Source organism: Manis javanica, chromosome 13, assembly GCF_040802235.1.
Source record: "Manis javanica isolate MJ-LG chromosome 13, MJ_LKY, whole genome shotgun sequence".
Classification (NCBI taxonomy): domain Eukaryota; kingdom Metazoa; phylum Chordata; class Mammalia; order Pholidota; family Manidae; genus Manis; species Manis javanica.
The window spans coordinates 35,813,746-35,841,618 of NC_133168.1; the positions used below are offsets into that span (position 1 = coordinate 35,813,746).

General features: G+C 37.9%; 1 protein-coding gene across 8 annotated transcripts; it reads left to right on the forward strand.

Moving 5' to 3' along the window:
- Positions 1-3,186: 3,186 nt before the first annotated feature.
- Positions 3,187-27,501, forward strand: RWDD1 (RWD domain containing 1). 8 transcript variants are annotated; one of them, XM_017653492.3, is made up of 7 exons: positions 3,665-3,880; positions 11,271-11,336; positions 13,298-13,428; positions 23,014-23,157; positions 23,863-23,995; positions 24,496-24,558; positions 27,205-27,501. In XM_017653492.3, exons 1-7 carry the CDS (start codon positions 3,808-3,810, stop codon positions 27,324-27,326), a joined length of 732 nt encoding a protein of 243 aa, XP_017508981.1. In that variant the 5' UTR covers positions 3,665-3,807; the 3' UTR covers positions 27,327-27,501. The 8 variants fall into 8 exon arrangements, 5 of the variants coding, with proteins under 5 accessions (XP_036873565.2, XP_017508982.3, XP_017508981.1 ...); XM_037017671.2 differs by having other exon boundaries at positions 3,827-3,880; positions 13,306-13,428; XM_037017673.2 differs by lacking the exon at positions 13,298-13,428 and having other exon boundaries at positions 3,785-3,880.
- The last annotated feature ends 372 nt before the right edge of the window (positions 27,502-27,873 follow it).

Here is a 27,873-nt window from a genome sequence, read left to right on the forward strand (position 1 = left end):
ACAGGGTTACCTAGGACTTGTTCTGGGACTGGGCTGGAATCAGAACCCCCCCACCTTGTTTAAGCTGGCCATTTCAGGAAGTGGTTTCTTACGCATCGCCTAGGCTGGCTGACCACAATGCCCGGTTTCATCTTGCTTAGCCGATCTCTACCAAGACAACATGCCCTGTTCTAACTACCCCACCAGTTACCTCCTGCCTCAGTTACATTGGAGGAAAGAGTTGGAAGTGAGGGAGTAAGCCTTGTAGGTATGGAAGAGCATTCCAGGCAGAGGGAAGAGTAAGTGCAAAGTCATTAGGAAGAGAACCTGCTTTGAATGTTTGAGGAATAGTAAGGAGGCTAGTGTGGCTGGAACAGAGGATGGGTAGCAGAGCAATAGGAGAGATCAAAGAGGTAACAAGAGGTCCAGATAAGGGTTAGGGAGACAGATGTGCCTTTAATCTGAGATGAGAGAGGGCAGTTACAAGCAAAGGAGTGACATGACCTAAATTACTGCAGCAGGATCACTCTGCTGTGCTGTGTCTTAGCAGACTGTAGAAGGTAAGATGGAAGCAGGGAGATCATTAGTTTGGAAGTGATACTGAGATTCACTACCCCTCAAGGGAACTCTTCAGAGTATACAGAATGAGAATTTCATATGGCTGTTTGTATTTATGACTGGTGATGAGTCACCTGACTAAATGAAACCTTAGCCACAATGAACTGTTTGAAAGCTAAGATTAACCTCCAAATAGGGAATTCTAAATTTTGTGCCTCAGAGTAGTGAAACTGCCTAGAAAACTCCTAGGGGAAGAAGTGTGCCAAAATTTTTTAAACCAAACGTTAAAGCAAAATTTTTTTTAAAGACTGATAATATTAGGAAATAGCAACTGTGAGTTCCAATTATTTGTGGAAGAAACTTAGATGAATAGTAATGAGTAAGAGGAATCTCTGTGGGACATTTTTCTTTAGTAATAAAGATGAATAGAAATCAGCAACAGAAAATGATGTCCTTCAGAGGATGTTATATATATTTAAAAATTACAAATAACACTGATATCCTTCCTACTTTAGAATTTGCAACGTGTTTTCATATACATTATTTCATGTTACCTGAAAAATCCTAGCAGCTTATTTGGCTTATAAGCAGCTAAGGCTGGGCTTCTCCCATCTGGCTCCAGATCCCATTATGGTTGCTCTCACTACACTATTTGCCTACCAGCAAAGCTTGAATACATTGTCCTGTAACAACTTTAATCATAAATTAAAAATGTAACACTAAAAGGAATGCAGTTTGCTTCATAAAAACTCTTCACTTTCAGGAAGTTAAATGCCTTCCTATATTCTGTAGTGTTTCTGTCATTGTTGAACTGAAATTAGAGAACCAAAAAACTTAGTGATGCTCATGCAGGTTTAAAAAAGAAAAACAGGATCTAGGTGTCCATAGAGAATGCCAGGCCAGCTGCCACCAGGGTGTGTTTTCTTGAATACATTAGCACTGGAACTTCCTTAGGAAGTTATTTTCAGTATTTAAAAACAACAAAAACCCACTTGAGGATTCTGAAATATGAAGGCTTAACAGCAAAAATGTAGCAGGTTTCAAAGGTTATTTTACTAAACATTCTAATAAAATAGTAAGGCAAGTAAAGGCACACTCCATTTACTAAATTAAAACCTACAGTCAGTATCAACCTTTTTCTCATACCTTAAATTGTTCTGCTGCATCTCATCTGTTCTGATAGGCTGTGTTTTTATCATCAGTTAGGACAAGTTTTAAAATTTCAATTTTTTTCTTTGGTCAGTGGATTATTTAAAAGTGTTACTTTCTTGCCAAATTCATACTCTTTATCACCTGTCATTTTGGCCAAAAGAACTTCTATAAAGTTGTTCTAGAAAAAAATCATTTTTAACTCCTTTCTTGCAGCCCACATCAAACTCTCATAACTCTGCCTTCAGTGTGTATGCAGAATTTGACCAGTCTTACCACTTCCATCTTACCAGTCCAAGTCACCATTGTCTTTTGCTTGTACTATTGCCAAAGCCTCCTAATTGGTCTTTCAGACTTTGTTGCCCTTAAGTGTATTTACACTTGGTATCAGGGGCGGTCTTTCTATAAATTAACGGAGTCATATAGTCATTCTTTCATTTAAACCCTTCAATCATCCTACAAGATCTGTAAATTCCCCCACCTCCCAGCTTAACTGCATCTCTCACATGGCTTCCAAATGATAGCGGGCTTGCCTCTAAGGACAGTAGCACTGGCTGTTCCCTGTCCAGTAGCTTTCTCTGGCAACAAACCATTGACTTCTCTGAACTGCCGATATCCAAAAAAATAAGCATTTTATGTTTGCAAAGTTACCTCATATATTTTATTTGATTCTCACCATCATCAGGAGCGTTTTCCAGTTTTTTCCTGGAAGTTTTAAGAATGCCTCAAACCTTAATACTTAAGTATTAAATAATCAGTAGCAAAATATACTGGAATGCTTTGTTTTAATGTGTTCCTCTGCTGTAAGAAAGCAATACTTCGCATAAAAGATCAAGATACCTTCTGGTCCATGGAACATCATCATTTGAACAAGAGAAAACTTCAGCCTTCATAATTAGGGCGCTCCTTATTTCAAAACAAAGTTTCTTACTTCCCCCACTACAAAAGTGAACCCAGTTATAATATACAGGAACAAAGGAAAATATAAAATAAGTGTTTAACTCGGATACGTTGCAGTATTTTATTACTTTTCACATCTTTTTGACTTAACGGCTGTTTCTTTATTGTAAACGTAACTGTAAATAGTTCTTCAACATACTTCTCATAGAAGTACAATGTTTCAGCCGTTTTCTTAGGTTTTGCCAGGTGCTTTGAAAATTTTCTTTGTAACTCCTGTGACGAACTTGGAGATAATTGAGGCATATGTTTTAAGTGTTACTTTCTCAGTTTTATTCTCCCAAATCAAAGGTTCCTATGGATACTTATTTAGGCTGCTTATCAAGAATGCTACTGAAATCTACACACCCTTCACCACTTCACATAAAATAATCACAGACATTTAGCTCTATGTCCAGCCGTGTTTACTTTACAAAGTGAAAAGCGAAGCCTGGAGATGTGACTCAAGAACCCAAATCTCCGGAGTTCCCTTCGGTTTCTCCCCGCGACCGACTCCGCCCGGCTAACGAGCGGGTCGAGCCGACCCTTCCGGACCCGCCCGACGCGCTAGCAAAGCCTCCGCTCCTCTGCGCAGGCACTCGATGCTGGTCTCGGCCACTCGCCCAGCAGCCGCGGGACACCAAGGAACCAGAGATTCAGAAGCGCAGAACCACCCGAACCTCACTATCAGTCGACAGCGAGCCGCACATCCGCCCACCCCCGGCCAACTACCCGATCGCAAACCGGAAGCCGGAAGCGACGGAGTTCACGGGCGCTCTCAAGTCCCGCCACGGAAACACCGCCCAGCCCCGGCGCCAGCCTCGACACATCGAGCGAGGAGGCCGCGAGGAGTGGCTCCGCTGGCGCAGGCCCTGGGAAACCCGAGGAACAGGACCGAGGTGTCTGTAGCGAATGCCAGACCGGCTGCCGTCATCGTCCCAGCAGATCCCGAGCGGGCTTGGCACAGGCGGCGATTCAGTGCCCAGCCGGCCAGGCTCAACGAGTCGAACGCCGAGCTAGCGAGCAGGCGGTGGCCGCCGGCGGGCTGTTGCTTAAGAGGCCCGGCCAGACCCTGGGCCCCAGGCTCCCTGCTGCGGACTCTGCGCCAGCTCACGGCGCGGCGGTGGCCCGACGCGGAGCGCCGCCTGCGTGTCTGGTCGTCCATGGGCAGCAGCGAGGGCCACGATGACAGATTACGGCGAGGAGCAGCGCAACGAGCTGGAGGCTCTGGAGTCCATCTACCCCGACTCCTTCACAGGTGAACCCCGCGGGCGCCGGTCGCAGCCTCCCGGGGTGCAGTGGGACGGGCTGGAGCCGCCGCTGCCCATAGCCTCCCGGCCCAGGAGGAGACGGCACAGCGAGGCCGCGTGGCCGCCGGCCCGTCGCTCTCTCCTCAAGTTCCCCCAGCGTGTTCAGGCCGTTAGGAGTAACCGCGACTGTTTCTTTTCTCCGTCCCAAGGCTGGCGAGGTCCCCGGAGAGTGTCAGGCCTGGAATTGGATCGGGGCACATTGGTTTATATGTAATTTACGGCAACCCGAGGTTTAGTGAAATAGCGCGAAAACAAGATAAAAATGCCAAGTGGGAATAGCTCTTTCAAGAGCTGCAACGGTGTCAGTTTTCACATTTTTCAGCTTTATTCAGGTAGAAGCTGTTTTTCGTAGGACGGTGTTTTGAAGTTTATGGGAGTCAGAGTGTACCCAGAGTTACCCAAAACTTTAAGAGTAACATTGTCCCTCAAGTTTGTGGTCTTTCTTTTCTTTCTTGCTTTATGGTCTGGCATTGATGTAGCGCAAATCCCAGTTCTACTGTAGAATCGCAGGTTGTTAGACTGGCAGGGGTATTAGACATCTTCCACCGGGACTCCTCTGGCTGCAGGCAAGGTAAAGAAAGTTCAGGAAGTTAAGTGACTTGCTTTGGGTCGGCCAGCGGGTTGGCGACAGGACTGGTACTAAGCATTAGGTCTGGAACGCCTTTCCTGCGCCTTCACATTCCTTGGCCCAGACATGTGGGACTTGGGATCCCGCTCCAGCTGGGATGACGGGGAACCGAGGATTACGTGGCAGGTCGGGCTACAGTAAAATAGTAATGAGAAGTTCATTAGGTCTATTTAAAAGGGAGAGAATACTTACTTATGTATTAAGATGCGCTTCAGATGATTCTGAAAATGCAGCAAGATAACCATATCAATAATATGGCTTCTCTCACATTACACTCAGTTTTTGAGAAGTGATCAAATGAAGCCAGTATACTCAAGTAGAGCATAGGCTGTGGGACATTCCCCATTCCTTCCTTTGTTGTGCATGATCGATTGTTAGAACACAGTGTAATAGTACATTATTTTAACTCATATACTCCAACCTCTCTCCCTCTCAACTGTTTATAGTTTTCTTAGTTCCCCCTTTTGATCACTGCTTGCAATGGTAGCAAATTTTGTTCTGCTTTGCCAACAGGCAGATGTCTCTCAGCTATCCTTGTATAGCTCCAGTCCTGTTCATGTTCTCTCTCACCAGCAGTACACCTGTACTGTGAGGATGTTAAGGGGATGAGTGAAGAGGGGTTTGAGAGTGTCATTACCTGGGTGAGTGCGTATGGAGTCTGGCTCCCTTCTCTATCCTTGCTTATATGTCATTGTGTAAATAAAATAGAATATAGGGTCAGTTGTTGGATATTCTTAATTGTGACATTTGGTCATTTCTAGTACACTAGAAATGTAACAGGCATGAATACTGTGAGTAGGCAATGTTAAGAAAGCATAAGATATGCTATTTTCATTTCTTTGGAAATAAGATATCCCTCATTAAATACTATGCATATAAGCATTTATAAGTGATATATTTTTAACCCTAAAGCAGTCTTGTGGTTCTTACAAATCTGAGACAGTTCCGTGTCTTGTCAGATGCCAAAAGTACTTGAGGATTCTGAGCCATGGTAATAAAAGACAGTTTATGAATCTTTGATGTATTCAAGTAGTCCACAGTATCAGCTGAGCCCATCTAATTCCTATCAGCATTCCTTCAAGCTTTACAATAAATATTTAAAATGAGATGTCTTGATTTGTAGTTCTTTAGTAATTTTCCTTACTCATGATCATATTCTTTATAATCTCTCAGAAATGGTCAGAGGTCTTTGGAATGTTTACATGTTTCATTTTTTGAAATCTTGAGGATTTGCAGGTTTATTGTTTTACAGTCTTCTCTTGTGTTGATGATTTCATACTTTAATATTTTTGCACCAGGTTTAAGAAAGACAGCTTACTTGTGGCAGTTTGCCAAGGAACAGTAATTTGTAGTTTTCTAACTTCATTTTAAATTACATTTAATATTAGATTTGGTAAGTGATCAGTTCCATGAATGAGGGAAGTGTTTATACATATGTGTATGTGTGTGTGTGTGTGTGTGTGTGTGTGTGTGTGTGAGGAGAGAGAGAGAGAGAGAGAGAGAGAGAGAGATGGCTGAGTGCTTGACAGAGAAGCTTTTGTTAAGCACATCATGACCCCCTTGTGGATGTTGAAGAGGCACAATCCATCCAGCACATAGACCTAGCCTAACCTCAGAACTGATTGCTTGACTATTTGCGAAGAGTTGGTCCAATGTTGCATTTGTTGTAAATTATAACAAATCATAATATAGTTTCTTCTTTTTGCCTGTTCTGTAGCTTGATTACACATTGATCCAATCCTCCCAACAACTAGTCGTCCAAAATACTAATGGACTCTCCTGACACCACATTCTCCTTCATTTGACAAGGTTTTGCTAAGGTAGTAGAATTTGGTTATTTCCATTTCTGTATTTAAATCTGTGGCCCTGGGGAGTTTTGTTGGAACAAATCAGTTGGCTTCAGGCTAACCAAATAATAAGTTCCTTTAATTTTGTTCGGTCTTACAAAGAAGGCTACCTGATGCTACTTTTGATTATGTCAGTACTTCTAAGTAGCAGTCAGTACTTCTAAGTAGCATCCATAAGCATTTACCAGCTGTAATTGCATCTTAGAGATGGGGCAGAAGCCATTTTGTGAAAGTAGCTTTTCAAAGACATTCCCTAAGGATCAAAGGGCCATACTTTAATTGTGAAAACTTTTGTCATTTTTGTGTTCTTTAGTGTACCTTTCAGCTACTATCTCCATGATCTCTATTCTTGACAAAATCCTTAATTCTGTAAAATTTACCATCATTTGCCCCTGTATTACTTGACATTTCTGCACTTCCACTGCTTCCTTCCACTATGTCCAACAACCTTACTCTTTTTCTTGAAAGTATTTTGATCCACTCACAGTGTTAGAAATCTGGTGTCTTTAGTGAAGGCTACTCTGCTTACCGCAACTCACAGTAAAGCATTGGAATGGGATTATTCCTTAATCAGACCCTGAGTTGTGATGAATCATTCCCCTTAGCAAGTTCTATTAAGTAACTTTCCCATCCCTATTTTAGTCACATCCAAGCTTTGGAATATTATCCCTTTACATATTTTGTTTTATATTTGATTAGGTTCAGCTGTGACAGAAAGCACCAAATAACAGTAGTTCTTAAAAAGGTGAAAATTTATTGCTCTTGCACTAAAAGTTATGTAGCTCTAGTCTAAGAGTATCTCTGGACCCAAGATTCTTCTTAGTTCTCTGTTATCCCTATGATGTAGTTTTCACCCTCATGGTCAAGATGGCACCATTCCTTTTCCAAGGCAGTAGGATAATAAAGGAAATATTATAGAAGTAAAAGACAGCCATTTCTTAAGGAAATTTCCTAGAAACAGTCAAAAGAACTTTTCTGCCTCCATGTCATTAACTGGAACTTAGTCATTTGGTGAGACCTAAATGGAAAATGGAAGGGAGTCTGGGAAATGTAGTCTTTATTTTGGTTGGTCAGTATGCTTGCTTTAAAATGGTATCACTGGAAAAAGGGGAGAGTGGATATTTTGAGATATTAGCAGTGTTCTCCAGTATCCCTTTTTGTTGTTGTTCCTGGTTTACAATTTTTTTCTCTGTAATGGCTGCTTGGTATACTGGGTACATATCATTTAACCTCTCCAAGCCCCAGTTTCCATATATGTTTGATGAGGAATAATGTAAGTGTAAATACTTTATAACTGCCAAACAATTATAAGATACTCTTTGCTAGATATTTACCTGGTTACTGATTCTTCTAATACTATTGCCCCATAATTTCTTGTCTTTGTCTATGAATGGTTTTGATTTCCATTTCCTTCAACTGCATGGGGGCATAGCCACACCTTGGACATACCATCTTTAAAATTTTGGCATCTGAAATTCCTCTTTCTGTCCATGAATTTTGTAGCCCCACAGCTCTTCATTCCCATTCTTTTGCTGAACATGCCTCTCATCATAATTTCTTATGGATTGATGATTTATAAACTTCTTTCTTCTCCATCTTGCCTTCCTAATCTATTTGGTTCCCAAAGTCAGGAAATTCAGTGATGTTTCTTGCTAGTATCCTGGTGCCCTCATTTACTGAAAGGTTTTCTCATTTACCAAGTATTTACTATGTGCATTGGTAGAAGCTCAGTCTATTGGGAAAAGACATTGGATAAGTAATTTATAACATACTGTGGTGACTTTTTTATGGAGATATATATAGGATGCAATTGGAACATAGAGTGGAGGGTCTGAGTTGTTTTGGAGAACAGAGAGAGGATGAGGAGTAAAGTGAGTGAGACTCAGAAAGGGGGTACAGTATATGCAGAAGCATGACTGTGAGAAAGCAAACTGTGTTCAAAGGACAAGTGAATTGGTATTGCTAGAACATAAAGTGAGAAATGAGTATCATGGAAAATGAGACCTGATAAGTAAACAGGGGCCAGACTGCAAAGGGCTTTGTTAGGGATTAGATACCATCATATATGCCAATGGTTCATTGCTTATTTTCTCCCCACGTAGCTGGTACATATGGTGCATATTATAGACATGTCAGACCTGGATCTCAAGAGTGGGGATTGCTTCACAAGTAAAATAGACTTTTCTTAGGAGTTTTGTTTTTACCTCTCATATGCTGCTTTTCTTTTATGCTCTGGCACTTTTTCCTCCTCTTAATTTTGTTACCCCAATTCAGGATTCCTTACAAAGCTTGTTGGCCTTTATTTCTCTCTGGTGATTCTTATTTATTTCTCTCTGGTGATCTGATGGTTTTAGATGTGCATGGTCCCAAATTCAGCTTAGGCCCAGCTCTCTTTAGCTCCATTTGCCCGTTTCCAATTGCATACTCGGAATCTCCAACTGAAAGTACCCTGAGTCTTCCAAATACATCATACCTAATTTTTCATTTGTATTTCTTGTTTTTGTTAGTGGCATCAGTGTCCTCTTCCGCAAATTCAAAGTGTCATCCATCAATATCTTAGATTCCTCCCTGTTCCCACTGTCCTCATTGCTGCCAACCTTGTTCAGAACCTCATTAGCATTGCTATGATAATTTTAATAGCTATCTAGTTTCATCCTACCTCTTAGTCTTGTTTCTCTCCTATTTTATTCACTGTTGGTAGATTTATTTTCATATGTTTAGAAATACGATTCTGACCATATTACTGCAGTCACAACTATCACTGTGTACAGCCTAAACTTTTAGCTGAATTAATAACTAGTTTTCTTCACCTACACATCCATCCATCAGATGGAATAATTTCTTATTCATTATATTCCTTAAACTTTCTCACCACTATGCCCTTGCCTCTGTGTTACTCTCACCTACATTCCTTTCTCCGTCTCTGCTTACCAATATACCTTAATTCATAACCGAGCTCAAATGGCTTCCCTGGAATTTCTCAGCTGAAAAGTTTTCTTCTTTTTAAATAAAACTCTTTACAGTTTATTCAGTTCTATCAGTTACATGCTGTATAGCTTTGGGCAAATTATTTAAGAGCTCTTTTATTTCAGTTTTCACATCTAAAGTTGGGATAACACTATATTTGATTGTAACACTTTCATTTTAACATCTGAAATATGAATCATCTTGTAATTGATTACATATCATAGTTTAATTGGCAATTATATTTTCTTAGTAGTACATAGAGTAGGGTGCATCTCATACTTGATGCATCCTAAGTTTGGTGAAATATGGTACTGCTATAAAAACATGACCTTCATGTGAGAATTAAAGGATCTTTGTGTAAATGCAAAGCACAGCACAGGCATAAAGTAATGCTTGATAACTGTTAGCTGTTATTGGGTATAGATGACCCCTAAAGTACAGCCTAATTGAATCCCAGAAAATAGTAATCAGTTGGAATATCATTAGGTTGAGTCCTTATTTCTATAGTTGCAATGGTTTCTTTTTCATGACATGTAAATACTGAAGTTGGTCATGGAAAGAAGTAGGAATGAAATACATCAAATATATTTTACACACATTTGTTAAAAAAAGATAAGGCCAATCATAGTATGAAAGCTTTATTATAACTGCCTTTCAGGGACTTTTTCAGCATGGGCTGAACTCCCTGAAATCCATAGTAGTCCAATGAGTCTTTTATCTTCCTGACAAACACCTTTCTAGTAATCATAGGTATTCATCATTGCTTCAAGGACTTTTAAACTTCAATTAGAATAAACACATATATATGTCTTAGAATTTTATTGATAATGAATATTTATGAAGGCCTCAAAAGTTCTGGAGGAAGCTGACTAGTTTCCATGGTGACTTCTTCAGACATCACCTGGCTCTTTCATTTCACAAAGAGGCTGCTCTGAGCTGCTACCAACCCTGACAGTGCTTTCCAGCCAGCGCAGGCTTTTTTCATGGGCTCAGCAGCAATTACAGGTGGCTTGAATTTTTCTTTACTCTAATAATGGTTCTGAAAACAAGGTTTCTTTGTTTTTATCCTTTCATCCCATGAATTTAGCTCTTTCACTGAGCCAAAATTTGTTGAGTTACTAGATACTGCCAGGTACTGACCTCAGAGCTCTTAGATAGTTTTTAAGTATTCCTGTCATAGAGTAGATAATAAGCATATGTAGAGTGTCTGATAGGTATCAGGCTATGAAATAGTATATAAAGCTATCTTATTTACATATATGTTTATTTATATGTCTTGCTTAACAAATTGTAAGCAGTTTGATGTTTGAATTCATGGCTAACTTTGTAATTCCTTAAAAGGTGGTAGAGGTTCAATAATTTGTGAAAAATAAAGTTTGGTTCTAGAGGTGATGTGGAAGGAAGAGATAGCTGGAAAATACAAACCCTAACAAATTAATATTTACTGTTTGTCATGAAAATTCTCAGTTACACTTAAGAATATTTAAGTATAACAGTGATAATACTGAATATTTATCAGTGCATAGTGTCTGATGAGAAACATTGAACTTTTTTTTTTGTCATTCTATTTGGGAATTTTTTAGAACGTGATTTTCCATGTGTATAGTTGGAAATTTTGAATTAAAAGTAAATTAACTATTTTAATTGATTTGATAAAACTCCCAAGAGGGTATCTACTATAGGTATTTCTTTCCAGATTAATGACAACCCTAGATTTAAATAGACAATTGGTGGACTTTTTATCGCTTGAATATTCTATTCAGTTCTATTTGTGAAATGGAGATATAGGCTAGGGATCAATTTCCAGGACTGGGTAGTGATATTTTGCTAATAAGGACAAGCATCTGCCTTGTGAAGCAGCTTAATAACTTAAACCCTTTGTATATTTTCTTGCAGTATTATCAGAAAATCCACCCAGCTTCACCATTACTGTGACATCTGAGGCTGGAGAAAATGATGAAAGTAAGTCTAATCAGAAATACTTATGGTTTTCTTAAGCCTCTTTCTCAGGAATTTTACTCATTCTTCAGCCATTGTGCTGGGCATGGCAGGTGTAGAGGTGCTATGGTGCTGTTACGGGTCTCCTATGAATGTTGTGTGTTACTAATCTGTATTTATTATGTAAACATGACTTCTAGAGAAATAGGAAGTTAATGAGATACATTTGGACACAATGTTTTTAAAAGGGAAAGGGAAACAGTAATACAGCAGATGGAGAAAAGATAGGAGATTTTGGGCCTGGATAAACACTTATCTGCATGTCTCTTTAGGATAGATGTTCTATTGTTACTCAAATATTATATACATAAAACCAGATAAATGACTAAAACTAATAAATTATGCAAAAAAAGTACATGAAACTAATAAATTACAATTAAGTAAGTTAATTTATATTTGGCAGATGTTGGGGGAGGAGTATCTGGAGTTCATTTCCATCTTTAGTCCGGTTCAGTTAATATTGTAACTTGATAAAAACATGTTAGTTGGTATTAACTGCAAGGATTTCTTTTTTCCTAGGAAGATAGTCAACTAAAATTCTGCCATGAACAGTCAGTAATACTAATTTTAGTGGTATCACTTGATAACTCTAAATCTGTCTTGTATAATGGAAAATGAGGTTAACATTGAGATGTTAGCTGAAATCCAAGTTGAAAGGATGTTGGGTACAGTTACCTACATATATGTACATAGATAGAGATGTTATATGTATAAAATCTCAAACAGAACATGAGCATCCTTTCACATTTTAAAATGTAAATATATGCATAGAAAGATACTTTAAAGTATCCTTTTAGAAATACATTTAAGTACTTTAAATATGCCAAAATGGTAATAGTGATCTCTTCCTGATCCTGGGATTATTACTGATTTTATTTTTCCCTCAGTGTACTCCCAAATTTTCTATAATGAATGTCTATTATATCATATAGTAGAATCAATAAATTAGGAAAAAACCACCCTTATTCTAGAAATATAATTAGAAATGTGTCTATTAAAAAAAATGCCAAAAGGCACTATGTGCTTACTGATTGAACACTCAATTTTTCTTATATCCATTCTTCATAAAATTCTTTGTTGAGATCATTTACAAAAATTAAAATAGCAAACTACATTTTAAGGTGTTTTTTCCCTAAATTTGAGTAAAAATCATTGAAGTCAGGAGGTTTTTAATAATCAAAATATGAGTTCCAAGAAAGGTGAAATCTAGGCAAAGGATCATTGTGACTAATACATTTTAACAGAAAATAGTTAGCATTACTGCCTAGTTGCAAATTGCCTGATAGAATTGAGAATTTATTAGCTGAGTTGCAGAGAGATTCCTTGCACTGATGTGTCTGTAAGGATCTCACTCCTCTACAAATGTCAGATTGTGAATTGGCACAAGCCAGAAGAGTGAGTGAAAATGTATAGACAGGTTAAAAATTTCTCAGATAATCTCTCAAAATGTCCAGGTGACAACTGTGTCAGCTAGCATCTCCTGCTGCCATTGTGCAGATAGAGATACAGACTTCAGGACTAAAGTTAGATCTTTTGCACTGGGAACTGGCTTTTGTAGAGGCCTGAAAATGAGCCTAAGGTAGTTCTTTTTCTGTGTTATATTCATTGCTTTTTGTTCATCTTAAGAAGGGTTTTAAAAAGAGTGGCTTTTTTCCATCCTCTTTCTTGGACATGCAATATGGTAAAAATGTTTCATATGTTAGAAGTGATTTTTAGTATTCTCGAATTATTTTCACTTATCTTTGTGGTATGTGTTTTTCATATTAGTAATTGGTTTCATAGTGTCCTTGTTTTCCTTTACAGGAAATTCTGGTGTGCTACTTTTCATTGACACACTGTAAATTAATTACTAATTCAACCAAAATGTTGACTTTATACTTTACATTTTAAGGTATTAATATCAAATTCTTACCTTGTGTCTTGAGCTGTCCAGACTACCCTCAAATTTACATATAGTGAAAAATATCCAGATGAAGCCCCCCTTTATGAAATATTCTCCCAGGAAAATCTAGAAGATAATGATGCTTCAGATATATTAAAATTATTAGCATTACAGGTAAGGAAATAATGAATTTCATAATAGGATTATTTGATTGGCTTTGAACAAGTAGAATTATATAGATATAAGCATGTATGTACATATATGTGTGTCACTGTCCATCAGGATAGTAAGATGCTTTAGAGTCACTGCTTGTCTTCTCTGTGCTATATTGCCTTCCCTGTGCACACACTATATTATGTGCACTAATCATAATGCCCCTTAATCCTCCTTTCCCACTCTTCCCACCCACCCTCCCCAACCTCTTACCATTTGGTACCACTAGTCCATTCTTGGGTTCTGTGAGTCTGCTGATGCTTTGTTCCTTCAGTTTTTGCTTTGTTGTTATACTCCACAGAAGAGTGAAATCATTTGGTACTTGTCTTTCTCTGCCTGGCTTATTTCACTTAGCATAATACCCTCTAGCTCCATCCATGTTCTTGCAAATGGTAGGATTTGTTTCTTTCTTATGACTAAATAATATTCCATTGTGTATATGTACCACATCTTCTTTATCTGTTTTAAGTGTTCATCTACTGATGGACACTTAGATTGCTTCCATGTCTTGGCTGTTGTAAATAGTGCTGCAATAAACATAGGTGTGCACATGTCTTTTTGAATTGAGAAGTTGTTTTCTTTGGGTAAATTTCTAGGAGTGGAATTCCTGGGTCAAATGGTATTTCTATTTTTAGTTTTTTAAGGAACCTCTATATTGCTTTCCACAATGGTTGAACTAGTTTACATTTCACCAGCAGTGTAGGAGGGGTCCCCTTTCTCCTCATCCTCGCCAGCATTTATTGTTTCTATTCTTTTTGATGTTGGCCATCCTCACTGGTGTGAGGTGATATCTCATTGTGGTTTTAATTTGCATTTTCCAGATGATTAGCTATGTGGAACATCTTTTCATGTGCCTGTTGGCCATCTGAATTCTTCTTTGGAGAATTGTCTGTTCATATCCTCTGCCCATTTTTTAATTGTTTTATTTGCTTTCTGGGTGTTGAGTTTTCAGTGTTGATTGTGAGCCCTTTATATATTTTGGATGTTAACCCCTTGTCGGATATGTAGCTTATAAATATATTCTCCCATACTGTAGGATGACTTTTTGTTCTGCTGGTGGTATCCATTGCTGTATAGAAGCTATCTGGCTTGATGTGTACTCCATTTGTTCATTTTTGCTTTTGTTTCCTATATTGAGGAGATATGTTCATGAAAAAGTTCCTCATATTTATACTCAAGAGAGTTTTGCCTAAGTTTTCTTCTAAGAGTTTCATGGTTTCATGACTTACATTCAGGTCTTTGATCCAGTTTGAGTTTACTTTTGTGTACGCCATTTGACGGTTTCATTCTCTTGCATGTAGCTGTCCAGTTTTGCCAACACCAGTTATTGAAGAAGCTGTCATTTCCCCATTGCATATCCATGGCTCCTTTATCATATATTAATTGGCCATATATGTGTGGATTTATTTCTGGACCCTCTATTCTATTTCCTTGATTTATGGCTCTGCTCTTGTGCCAGTACCAAATTGTCTCGATCACTGTGACTTTGTAGTAGAGCTTGAAGTCAGGGAGCGTAATCCCCCCAGCTTTATTCTTCCTTTTCAGGATTGTTATGGCTATTCTTTTGTGGTTCCATATGAATTTTAGAACAATTTGCTCTAGTTCATTGAAGAATGCTGTTGGTATTTTGATAGGAATTGCATTGAATCTGTATACTGCTTTATGCTGGATGGCCATTTTGATAATACTAATTCGTCCTGCCTGTGAGCGTGGGATGTATTTCCATTAATTAGTGTCTTTAATTTCTCTCAAAAGTGTCTTGTAGTTTTTGGGGTATAGGTCTTTCACTTCCTTGGTTAGGTTTATTCTTTTTGATGCAATTATGAATGGAATTGTTTTCCTGATTTCTCTCTCTGCTAGTTCATTGTTAGTGTATAGGAATGCAACAGATTTCTGTGTATTAATTTTGTATCCTGCAACTTTGCTGAATTCAGATTTTAGATCTAGTAGTTTTGGAGTGGATTCTTTGGGATTTTTTATGTACACTATCATGTCATCTGCAAACAGGGACAGCTTAACTTCTCCTTTACCAATCTGGATGCCTTTTATTTCTTGTGTTGTCTGATTGCCATGGCTAGGACCTCCAGAACTATGTTGAATAAAAGTGGGGCCAGTGGGTATCCTTGTCTTGTTCCCAATCTTAAAGGAAAAGCTTTCAGCTTCTTGCTGTTAAGTATAATGTTGGCTGTGGGTTTGTTCTATATGGCCTTTATTATGTTGAGGTACTTACCCTCTATACCCATTTTGTTGAGAGTTTTTATCATAAATGGATGTTGAATTTTGTTGAATTCTTTTTCAGCATCTATTTATATGATCATGTGGTTTTTGTCCTTTTTGTTGATGGATTTTTGAATACTGTACCATCCTTGCGTTCCTGGAATAAATACTACTTGATCATGATGGGTGATCTTTTTGATGTATTTTGAATTTGATTTGCTAATATTTTGTTGAGTATTTTTGCATCTGTGTTCTTCTGGGGTATTGGTCTGTAATTTTCTTTTTTTGTGGTATCTTTTCCTGGTTTTGCTATTAGAGTGATGCTGGCCTCATAGAATGAGTTTGGAAGTATTCTTTCCTCTTCTATTTTTTGAAAAACTTTAAGGAGGATGGGTATTAGGTCTTCAGTTAAATGTTTGATACAATTCAGTGGTGAAGCCATCTGGTATTGGCCTTTTTTTCTTAGGTAGTTTTTTGATTACCAGTTCAATTTTGTGGCTGATAATTGGTCTGTTCAGTCTTTTTCTTCCTTGGTCAGCCTTGGAAGGTTGTGTTCTTCTAGAAAGTTGTCTATTTCTTCAGTTTACCAGTTTCTTTGTATATGGTTTTTCATAGTATTCTCCAATAATTCTTTGTATTTCTGTGGTGTCTGTAGTGAGTTTTCCTTTCTCATTTCTGATTCTGTTTATGTGTGTAGACTCTCTCTCTTTTTTTAATAAGTCTGGCTAGGGATTCATTTATTTTGTTTGTTTTTTCAAAGAACCAGCACCTGCTTTTTCATTGATCTTTCTATTGTTTGATTCTTTGCGATTTTCTTTATTTCTACAGTAATGTTTATTATGTCCCTCCTTCTACTGAATTTGTGCTTCATTTGTTCTTCTTTTTCTAGTTTCATTAACTGTGAGTTTAGACTGTTCATATAGGATTTTTCTTCTTTCCTGAAGTAGCCCTGTATTGCAATATACTTCCCTCTTATCACAGCCTTTGCTGTGTCCCACAGATTTTGTGGTGTTGCATTATTGTTGTCGCTTGTCTCCATATATTGCTTGATCTGTGTTTTTATTTGGTTATTGATCCCCATTGATTATTTAGGATCATGTTGGTAAGCCTCTGTGTGTTTGTGGACTTTTTCCTTTTCTTTCTGTAAACTTGTTTTCTTTTCTTTCTTTTTTTTATTAGGGTATCAATAATATAGAGTTTTATGAAGGTTTCACAAGAAAAACAATATGGTTATTACATTCACCCTTATTATCAAGTCCCCCCACATACCCCATTGCAATCACTGTACATCAGTGTAGTAAGATGCCATAGAGTCCCTGTTTGTCTTCTCTGAGCTATACTGCCTCCCCTGTGACCTGACACACCCATGTGCACCAGTCATGATACCCCACAATCCCCTTCTCCCTCCCTCCTCGCCTGTCCTCCTCTACCCCTCCCCTTTGGTAACCACTAGTACCTTCTTGGAGTCTGTGAGTCTGCTGCTATTTTATTCCTTCAGTTTTGCTTTGTTGTTATACTCCACAAAAGAGGGAAATCATTTGGTATTTGTTTCTCTTTTCCTGATTTATTTCATTGAGCATAATACCCTCTAGCTCCATCCATGTTCTTGCAAATGGTAGGATTTGCTTTCTTCTTATGGCTGAATAATATTTGATTGTGTATATGCACCACATCTTTAAGTGTTCATCTACTGATGGACAATTAGGTTGCTTCCATGTCTTGACTGTTGTAAATAGTGCTGCAATAAACATAGGGGTGCATATGTCTTTTTGAATCTGAGAAGTTGTTTTCTTTGGGTAAATTCCCAGGAGTGGAATTCCTGGGTCAAAAGAAATTTCTATTTTTAGTTTTTTGAGGAAATTCCATATTGCTTTCCACAATGGTTGAACTAGTTTACCTTTCCACCAGCAGTATAGGAGGGTTCCCTTTTCTCCGCATCCTTGCCAGCATTTATTGTTCCTAGTCTTTTTGATGTTCATCCACATTGGTGTGAGGTGATATCTATCTCATTGTGGTTTTAATTTGCATTTTCCAGATGATGAGCTCTGTGGAGCATCTTTTCATGTGCCTGTTGGCCATCTGGATTTCTTCTTTGTAGGATTGTCTGTTCATATTCTCTGCCCATTTTTTAATTGGTTATTTGCTTTTTGGGTGTTGAGCATGAGCCTTTTGTATATTTTGGATGTTAACCCCTTGTCGGATATGTAGTTTACAATATATTCTCCCATACTGTAGGATGCCTTTTGTTCTGCTTATGGTGTCCTTTGCTGTATGGAAGCTTTCTAGCTTGATGTATTCCATTCATTTTTGCTTTTTTCCCCATGTTGAGGAGATATGTTCATGAAAAAGTTGCTCATGTTTATATTCAAGAGAGTTTTGCCTATCTTTTCTTCTAAGAGTTTTATGGTTTCATGACTTACATTCAGGTCTTTGATCCATTTTGAGTTTACTTTGTGTATGGAGTTAGACAATAATCCACTTTAATTCTCTTACATATAGCTGTGCAGTTTTACCCACACCAGTTGTTGAAGAGGCTGTCATTTTCCCATTGTATATCTATGGCACCTTTATCATATATTGATTGACCATATGTGCTTGGGTTTATAGCTGGGTGCTCTAGTCTGTTCCATTGGTCTTTGGGTCTGTTCTTGTGCCAGTACCAAATTGTCTTGATTATAGTGGCTTTGTAGTAGTGCTTGAAGTGTGGGAGTGTATCCTCCCCACTTTATTTTTCCATCTCATGATTGCTTTGGCTATTCAGGGTCATTTTTGGCTCCATATGAATTTTAGAAGTATTTGCTCTAGTTCTTTGAAGAATGCTGTTGGTATTTTGATAGGGATTGCATTGAATCTGTAGATTGCTTTAGGCAGGAACACCGTTTTGACAATATTAATTTTTCCTATCCATAAGCATGGGATGTGTTTCCATTTATTGGTACCTTCTTTAATTTCTCTCAAGAGTGTCTTGTAGTTTTCAGAGTATAGATCTTTCACTTCCTTGGTTAGGGTTATTCCTAGGTATTTTATTATTTTTGATGCAATTGTGAATGGAATTGTTTTCCTGATTTCTCTTTTTGCCAGTTCATCGTTAGTGTATAGGAATGCAGCAGATTTCTGTGTACCCTGCAACTTTGCTGATTTCAGCTATTAGGTCTACTAGTTCTGTAGTGTATTCTTAAGAGTTTTTTATGTTCACTATCATGTCATCTGCAAACAGAGACAGTTTGATTTCTTCTTTGCCAATCTGGATGCCTTTTATTTCTTTGTGTTGCCTGACTGCCATGGCTAGGACTTCCAGAACTATGTTGAATAAAAGTGGGGAGAGTGGGCATCCTTGTCTTGTTCCTTTAAAGGAAAAGCTTTCAGCTTCTATGAGTCAAGTATGATGTTGGCTGTGGATTTGTCATATATGGCCTTTATTATGTTGAGGTACTTTCCCTCTCTACCCATTTTGTTGAGAGTTTTTGTCATGAATGGATGCTCTTTGTGTTATTTATTTCTACTGGTCTGACAAGCTGGTTATTACAATTTCAATCTTTTTGAATTTACTGAGTCTCTTTTTGTTTGCTAGTATATGATCTATTATTGAAAGTTTCCCTGTGCACTTGAGAAGAAATGTATCCTGCTGCTTTGGGTGTAGAGTTCTGTAGATGTCCGTTAGGTCCATCTGTTCTAGTGTGTTTTCAGTGCCTCTGTCTCCTTATTTTCTGTCTGGTTGTTATGTCCTTTGTAGTGATTGGTGTGTTGAAGTCTTCTAAAATGAATGCATTGCATTCTATTTCCCTTTAATTCTATTAGTATTTCATATATGTGGGTACTCTGTGTTGGGTACGTAGGTACGTGGGTATCCTCTTGTTGGACTGACCCCTTTATCATTATGTAATGTCCTTCTTTGTCTCTTGTGACTTTCTTTGTTTTTAAGTCTATTTTGTCTGATACAAGTACTGTAACTCATGCTCTTTTATCCCTCTTAGTTACATGAAATATCTTTTTCCTTCCCTTCCCTTTTCATCTGTGTATGTCTTTGGTTTTGAAGTGAGTTTCTTCTAGGAAGCATATGGAAGGGTCTTGTTATTTTATCCATTCAGTGAATCTTTGTCTTTTGATTGGTGCATTTAGACCATTTACATTTAGGGTGATTATCAATAGGTATATATTTATTGCCATTGCAGGCTTTAGATTCGTGGTTACCAAAGGTTCAAGAGTAACTTCTTTCCTATCCAAGAGTCTTAACTCACTTAGTATGCTATTACAAACACAATCTAAACGTTTTTTTTTTTTCCCTCCTTATTCTTTCTCCTGCATTCTTTATATATTAGGTATCATATTCTGTACTCTTTGTCTATCCTTTGACTGACTTTTGGGGTAGTTGATTTGATTTTGCATCTGCTTAGTAATGAATTGTTCTACTTTCTTTACTGTTGTTTTATGTCCTCTGGTGACAGCTGTTTAGCATTAGAAACACTTCCTTCTTTAGCAGTCACTCCAGAATATACTGTAGAGACAGTTTGTGGAAGGTAAATTCTCTCAGCTTTTGATTATCTGAAAATTGCTTAATCCTTCCTTCTAATTTAAATTATAATCTTGCCAGATAGAGTATTCTTGGTTCAAGGCCCTTCTGCTTCATTGGATTAAATATATCATGCCACTCTTTTCTGGCCTGTAAGGTTTATGTTGATAAGGCTGATGATAGCCTGATGGGCTTTCCTTTGTATGTCATCTTCTTTCTCTCTCTGGCTGCTTTTAATACTCTGTCCTTATCCTTGATCTTTGCCGTTTTACTGATTACATGTCTTGGTGTTGTCTTCCTTGGGTCCCTTGTGTTGGGAGATCTGTGCACCTCCATGGCCTGAGAGACTATCTCCTTCCACAGACTGGGGAAGTTTTCATCAATAACCTCCTCAAAGACACTTTCTATCCCTTTTTCTCTCTGTTCCTCTTCTGGTACGCCTGTAATGCGAATATTGTTCTGTTTGGATTTTTCACAGAATTCTCTTAATATTCTTTCATTCCTTGAGATCCTTTTTTCTCTCTGTGCCTCAGCTTCTTTGTATTCCTATTCTCTAATTTCTATTCAATTTACTGTCTCCTTTACTTCATCTAATCTGCTTTTAAATCCCTCCATTATATGTTTCATTTCCAATATTTTATTCCTCAATGATTGAATCTCAGTCCTGAATTTGTCCCTGAGTTCTTGTATTTTTTTGTGTACCTCCATGTGCGTGTTCATGATTTTTATTTTGAAATCTCTATCAGGAAGATTGATGAGATCAGTTTCATTTGACTCTTTTTCTGGTGTATGTAGGACTTTGCTTTGAATTGGGTTCCTTTGACATTTCATATTTGTATGTGGCACCGTCTATTGCCCAGAAGCTCTACTCTGTGGAGCTGCTCAGCCCCTGGAGCAATGTCGGGGGTTGCAGAGGAGTGGTACTTGTGCCTGGGGGGAGGAAAGAGCTGTTTCCTGCTTCCCAGCTGCTGTGCCTGTCTCTACTGCCAGAACCAGTGGGCTGTGCACACAGGTGTAAGCCTCTGTGCTTTGTGTTTGCAGCTGCCATGGACAGGGCCTCCCTCTGGCTGGCCTGCTCCAGGGCAGGGGCTGCCATTTTGTGAGCGAGTGCCAGCCTGCCTGGAGGAAGGTGCCACAAGTTGCATGTTACGGTGGGGGGCCTTGTAGTTGCATAGCAAGCCAGGGGGATGGAGTGCCTGAAGCTCTTGAAGGTTCCCAGCCTGCTGGGCAAAGTGCACCCATACAATTTTGCCCACCTGTCTTTTCTCCTGAGCAGCAAGCTCTGTGCAGTCCTTGCCCCTTCAGCAGCCCTCTCACTGTTAGGAAGTCTCAGACTGCCCACCTTTCTTTTGTCCCAGAGCAGCCGGATGTGGATCCGTTTTCCACAAGTGGCTGTTATCTCAGTCTCCACCTGTCTTAGCTTTTCAACTCCACTAATCTTCAGAGCACCATGCACTGTAGGTTCATGCTCCCAGAGAAAATCTCCAGGGCTGGGTGTTCAGCAGTCCCAGGCCTCCACTCACTCCCCACTCCATTTCTCTTCCTCCCACCGGTGAGCTGGAGTGGGGGAGGGTCTTGGGTCCTGCCAGATCATGGCTTTGGAACATTACCCTCTTCCACCCAGGTGTATGCAGTCTGGTGCAACCTTCTTCCCTGTTGCTCTTTCAGGATTAATTGTATTAACTATATTTTCATATTATACGTGGTTTTAGGAGGAGGCACCTGTCTCACCTCTCATGGTGCCATCTTTCCTTCCCATTCCAGTAAGCAGATTTATATATTTAAGAATAGCTAAGAGGCAGTAATAGAGTTTATGATGGGATGGGAATATTTGGGCTGTGTGAGTGGAGGTATGATTCTCTGAGATGGAAGATTTAGAAATAGATTTTGTGCAGATGATGGTTTCAGTGTTGAAATACATGTGGGTCATCCAAGTCGTTGTCCAGTTGGTAGTTTAAAAACTCAGGGGAGAGATTGTTGAGAGTCAGATTTAGGATCCTTAGTGTGGAGAATTCACAGAGGATTACTGGATTACATAGAAGAGGATTATAGAAGCTAGTTTGAATCTCTGTTCTCATGGAGGGCCCAGGAGATGAAATACCCACTCAAATTGTGCTGATGACACCCTTATTAAGAATGCTTGGAAATCTCTCCTGCCTATCGCATGGAAATTGTCTTCTACATTTTGGATTTTTTTGGTTTACTTCCTTGGAATCCTATCTTATTTCTCTGGGTAAACTAGGTGTCTTGTTTTATTTAATTCTGACTTCAAATGACCAACTTCCAAATAGCTTTTGAATTATTTTCCTTTTGTGAAGTGGAAGTGCTTTTATATTTGGTTTTAAACCATTTCAAACTGAAAGAAAAGGCACATAAAGGTACATTACAAAAGTACGTACTTTCTTTATTACCTGTTATGTTAGAAAATCACTTTGGCCTCAAAGTTCAGTTCATTGTCACAGCTCTTAAAATATCCAGAAAGAACTAAAACAAAACATGATGGAGAACTGCTGTTACTAGCTACTGTAGGAAAAGGTTTTCTGAATTCTATCTACATTTATGATTGTTAGACAGAATTTATTGAAATACCTATTTTTGGTTGGATTTAGCACACAACTTGTAAAATTTAAGATATTGTTATACATATGCTCAATTTTTATGATCATTTATCTAAATGTGAACTTAGGGTATAGTTGAATTAGTAATCATATTTATAAATGCATGGAGCTTAGTGATTATGCTAAACCTCTTTCATTGGTTAGTTTTTATTTTTCTGAGAAGCATGTTTAATGCTACAACTTTTTTTTTTGGTTACATAGGCAGAGGAAAACCGTGGTATGGTGATGATCTTTACTTTAGTAACAGCTGTGCAAGAGAAATTAAATCAAATAGTAGATCAAATAAAAACTAGACGAGAAGAAGAAAAGAAACAAAAAGAAAAAGAAGCAGAAGAATCTGAAAAGGTATATCTAAAAGCCATTTTCTTTCATTATTCTTTAAATCTGTTCTTCTTTGGTTTGGTTTTTTGGTTTTTGTTTGCTTTGTTTTTGGAAATTCCAGTAATTTTTTTCCTTGAAATCACAAAAATAAAAGTAAATTTTAGCAGGGCTTTACTAAGTAAAATTTGAGAGGTACCTCATTCAGTTGGTGACATGGCATGAGTAATGATTAGTAATCATTAGTAAAGCTCATGCAGGTAAGATAAATAAATAGAAATTATTTCACTTATGGTTAGAGTTTAGAATTATAAAGGTCCACCAGAGCAATTTAAACATAAACTATAAAAAAAATCTCAAATTCTGAAATGAAGTAAAAATGATAAAGCTATGGTATTAGTATTGTATGTTGATTTGTATTCAAAACACATTAATTACTTACAGAAACAACTTTCTTCTTAACAGTGAATAACAATGGGATGATACACTGCATATTATCTTTGTTTTTTTGTAATTAAAATAAAAAGTAGACTGTTCTAGAGTAAATTCCCAAAATCAATGAGAGTATCCTGTGCAGGCAGAAATCAGGTTAAGTATTCCAAAACTTGAAACAGTTCTTTGTGCTTTTCCTTTAAGTGATGATACAGATTCATTTATCTGGAGGATCCTTAGGTGTTATGCTTTAAACTGTTGTCTCATTTGTCTGGTGACATGTCTTTTTAATTTTCTAAGCAATTATTTCATGGCACTCCTGTTACAATTGAGAATTTCTTAAGTTGGAAGGCCAAGTTTGATGCAGAACTCTTGGAAATTAAAAAGAAACGAATGAAAGAAGAAGAACAAGCTGGAAAAAATAAATTAAGTGGTATGACTCCTGCTCTCCCCCCCCCCAAGTCCTCCTCTATTACTTATATAGCAAAAAGATCATTTGGACAGATTTCTGTAAGAAATAGTATACTTAGGAATCTAGGACAAAAAGAGAAACTATTCTCTCTGCATGATGTTTCTTCATACATAATTATAATTAATTTTTGTGGCTTATCTTTGATCTAACTAGTGCAATCAGTACATCTTGGGAATAGCTACCAGGACCTTCAGGATCGATCAGAAGCCTTGGAAGTGAATAGAGTCAAACCTATTTGTTTTTCTAGGACTCCAAGGCAGACTGGATTTTCACTTGTTCCATTTTAATGCAAATACATTTCCTATGCCCCTTAGCTACTTATGAAATTTGTAAATTTATTGAAATTCACAGAAAAACTGGTTTTCAAACTTGTTTTCTTGGATTATTATACTTTTTAAAGGGCTGTAGGAAAGATGGAGGAAAACTACGCCATTTAAATTAAACATATTTTCTTCTTTCAGGGAAACAACTATTTGAAACAGATCATAATCTTGATACATCTGATATCCAGTTCTTGGAGGATGGTAAGATAGTAGAATTTTACATGTACATTGTATGCTATTTTTAATATATTAAACCATAAAAATTAGTGGTAAATCAATGTAAATTTTTCCTCCCAAGGCTGTGAAGAAATACATTTTGAAGAATAAATTCTAATGTAAATCCATTTATACATTAAAGTATAGCAATGTATTTAAAAAAAAATTCTCTGGTAACTTAAACATGAAAGATAGCAATAAATAAACAATTATGGTCACATTACCCTCTGACAGTTAATAAACCAGGCCACTGTGACTCAGGTGACCTGTTTTCCTCAAATTTCTAGGAGCACACTATATTCCATAGTTTGTAATGGAGTTTTACAAAAACCTCAAGTCTGGAACTTCTCATTACTTCTAACCAAAAATCTTATATTTCATACTACTATTACTATGTTTAGACCATCTAGTCTCTTAAGCCTTCCTTCTCCTTTCATTCTCCCATCTGTCCATGGATATTTATTGCACCCCTGACTGTAAGTCAAGTGCTGTCCTGGCCGCAGAGCATATAGCAGAGAAAATTAGATTCCCTGACTCTACTGAGCTTGTGACCTGTGTGTGTGTTTTAAAATTGGACTCCATATTCAGTCACACCTCCAAGAGCATCCTAAAGTTCTGCACATCATTAGCCTTCCGTCACACCCATCTTGCCAGTTAGGGAACCTGTAGCCATTCAACCTTTTTCCTGAACTATCTGCTACAGAAGGTTAAGAAGCAGTGTTGATGTGGCCCACAGTTATATCATGCTTCGCAACCTGAGCTGAGTCCTTAATGCAGTCAGCATTTTATTTTTTTACATGTATTTCATTACATTCTTGATTTCTACAGTCCTAACAACAACATCAGAACAGAAAGAATGTCCTCATCTAGCCCCCTCTCAGTTTAGTAGCTCACTGTACCTCCTGTTTTGAGAAATTCCAGATACAGAAAGCTTTGTCTTATTCTTTCTTGCACTTTAGAAATTTGACTCTCTTCATTCATTCTTGACTCTTTCCTTTCTGACGGATCAGTATCTCCTCATATCCAATAACTCATCAAAACTTGTCTATTGTTTCTGTCTCTAGAATGTCTTTTTGGCTCTTTCCTTCTGATTTAAATGTTTTATCGTTTTTCATCTGGATTTTTGTGGTAGCTGCTTAAATTATCTTTCTGCTTTAGTCTCTTCCTCCTCCTAGAGTCCTATAATCACCACCATCTCAGGTGGAATTTCTAAAACCCTTATTTAATTATGACATTTCTCTCCTTAAAATTCTTTAATGGTTCTCTTGCTTAGAAAAAGGTTGACCTATACCATCCTCCAGTCTGGCTCTCATCTGTTATCTTCATATATTTTTCCTTAAGAATCTTGTGTAAGAAGTATTCAAGGTCTTACCTTTTCTCTCTGCCTTTGTGTGTGCTTCTACTCAGAATTGCTTTTTCTTCTTGTTGAATTCAAGTTTATCATGAAGATATTTCAGATGTTATTTGCTTTGTGAAGTCTTCACTCTCTCTCCTAGACAGAATCAGATATTTTTTGGCCTGGACTTAGCAAATTGTATTTTATTACTAAACTGCTCGTGGGCGTGAAGCAAGACTTCTCACAGAGTTGAGTGTCATTGGGCTACAGTCTGACAAGAAAGGAAGGTGAACAATTTTTGGTGACTTAAGAGTACTATAATGTCCTACCTACCTTTATGTACTTCAGACAGACTGAAAAGTAGAGATGTTTGATGAAAAGCCTGGGTATTGCTTCCCACAGAGCTTAGACATTTGGAATTTTGGAAAGGCATAACTGGTTACAAGGGTACTAGGTAACAAAGAACAAGTAAGACCTATTGGTTAAATAACAAGAATAGTTGGTCTTCAATGATGTACATATCTGCCACAATTAAAAGAGGTAAACAGGCGTGGGTCCCATGGTCCATGAAAATATTAGTTTGCAAGCTCCCTAGCAGCTTGATAATCTGAAATCCATGCCCCCGTGTGAGGGCAGGAGAAATCAAAGAAAGTCAGGCCACTCTTGATTGGCAGGTGGAAGGTTTAGTAAGCAAGGGAACATACATATGAGGCTTATCTTGGGATACTGCAAAATAAATAGATCTCTGCATCTGCCCACCAAATCTTAAATGTTTATATAGAGGCTTTAACGGAGTTCAGTAATGTATACCACCTAGATGGGCTCAACAACATATCACTGTCTCAAGGCTCTGTCCTTAGAGCAGCCTCTGGGAGCAGGGAAGGCAGGTGGAATGCACATTCCAAGGACCGGAGGGCGTGGGAAACCTCTGATAGCTGGCATCCAGCTAGTGAGCCAACTGGTTGTTGTTTTCTTGAGGACCTCTACCAGCAGATAATCAACTTTGTACAACTAGGGCATATCATTATTGTCTTCAACTTACAACATGTAACATTATAAATAATTCATTCTAGGGAGGCTTTTTTTTTAATAACTGGATTTTTTGAACTATGACCTGAAAGTATGAAGTTGCTCTTAAAATATGTGAGTCTCTGCAGATCAGTATAGATCATTGTTGGTATGATGTGACATACCACAGGTTAGGGTTTCATTCCTTGCACCTCACATGCACATTCAGAAGTTCTGTCTTTTTATTCCTGAGTATAAGACTGTAGTTGAAATCTTTTGTCTTGCAGCTGGAAACAGTGTGGAGGTAGATGAGTCTTTGTTCCAGGAAATGGATGATTTGGAGCTGGAGGATGATGAGGATGATCCAGATTACAATCCTGCTGACCCAGAGAGTGACTTGACTGACTAATGAACTGTTCCCTTCTGCAGAGAGTCTTGACTGCCATAGCATCTGTGGCTATGCTGAGAAGGTGATGGTGATTTTCCTCTTTTTTTCTAAGAAAAAATGATTTTCAGGAGAATATTCTTCTGATAGCTTTCATCATTGAACTGAATAAACTGACCATAAAATTTCAAATATAAAATGTTCAATCCCTTTTATTGGTGGGAAGAAGGTCACATTTAAAATCAGTTAGTGTTGGAGAGAAATCCTGCCCCAAACACCAAGACTTAAAGATAACATTGTTGCTGTGCACGTGTGAGTTAATATATAAGTAAGTGCAGTAACTCGAAATTTCTATGCTGGAGAAGTGGTGGCTTAAATATTAGAAGATTGAGGTGACTACAACATTAAACTTTCTGAATTCTGACCTTTGAGCATGTTAAACTTAAGTCTTAACAAAACCAGTAGTCCATATTATATAGTCAGGATTTTAGGCCTATAGTCCTGTTTGAATCAGAATCATTTGTGGAGGTAAAAGTTGTACACTCCTAGGCCCTTCTCAATTTAGGTTAAT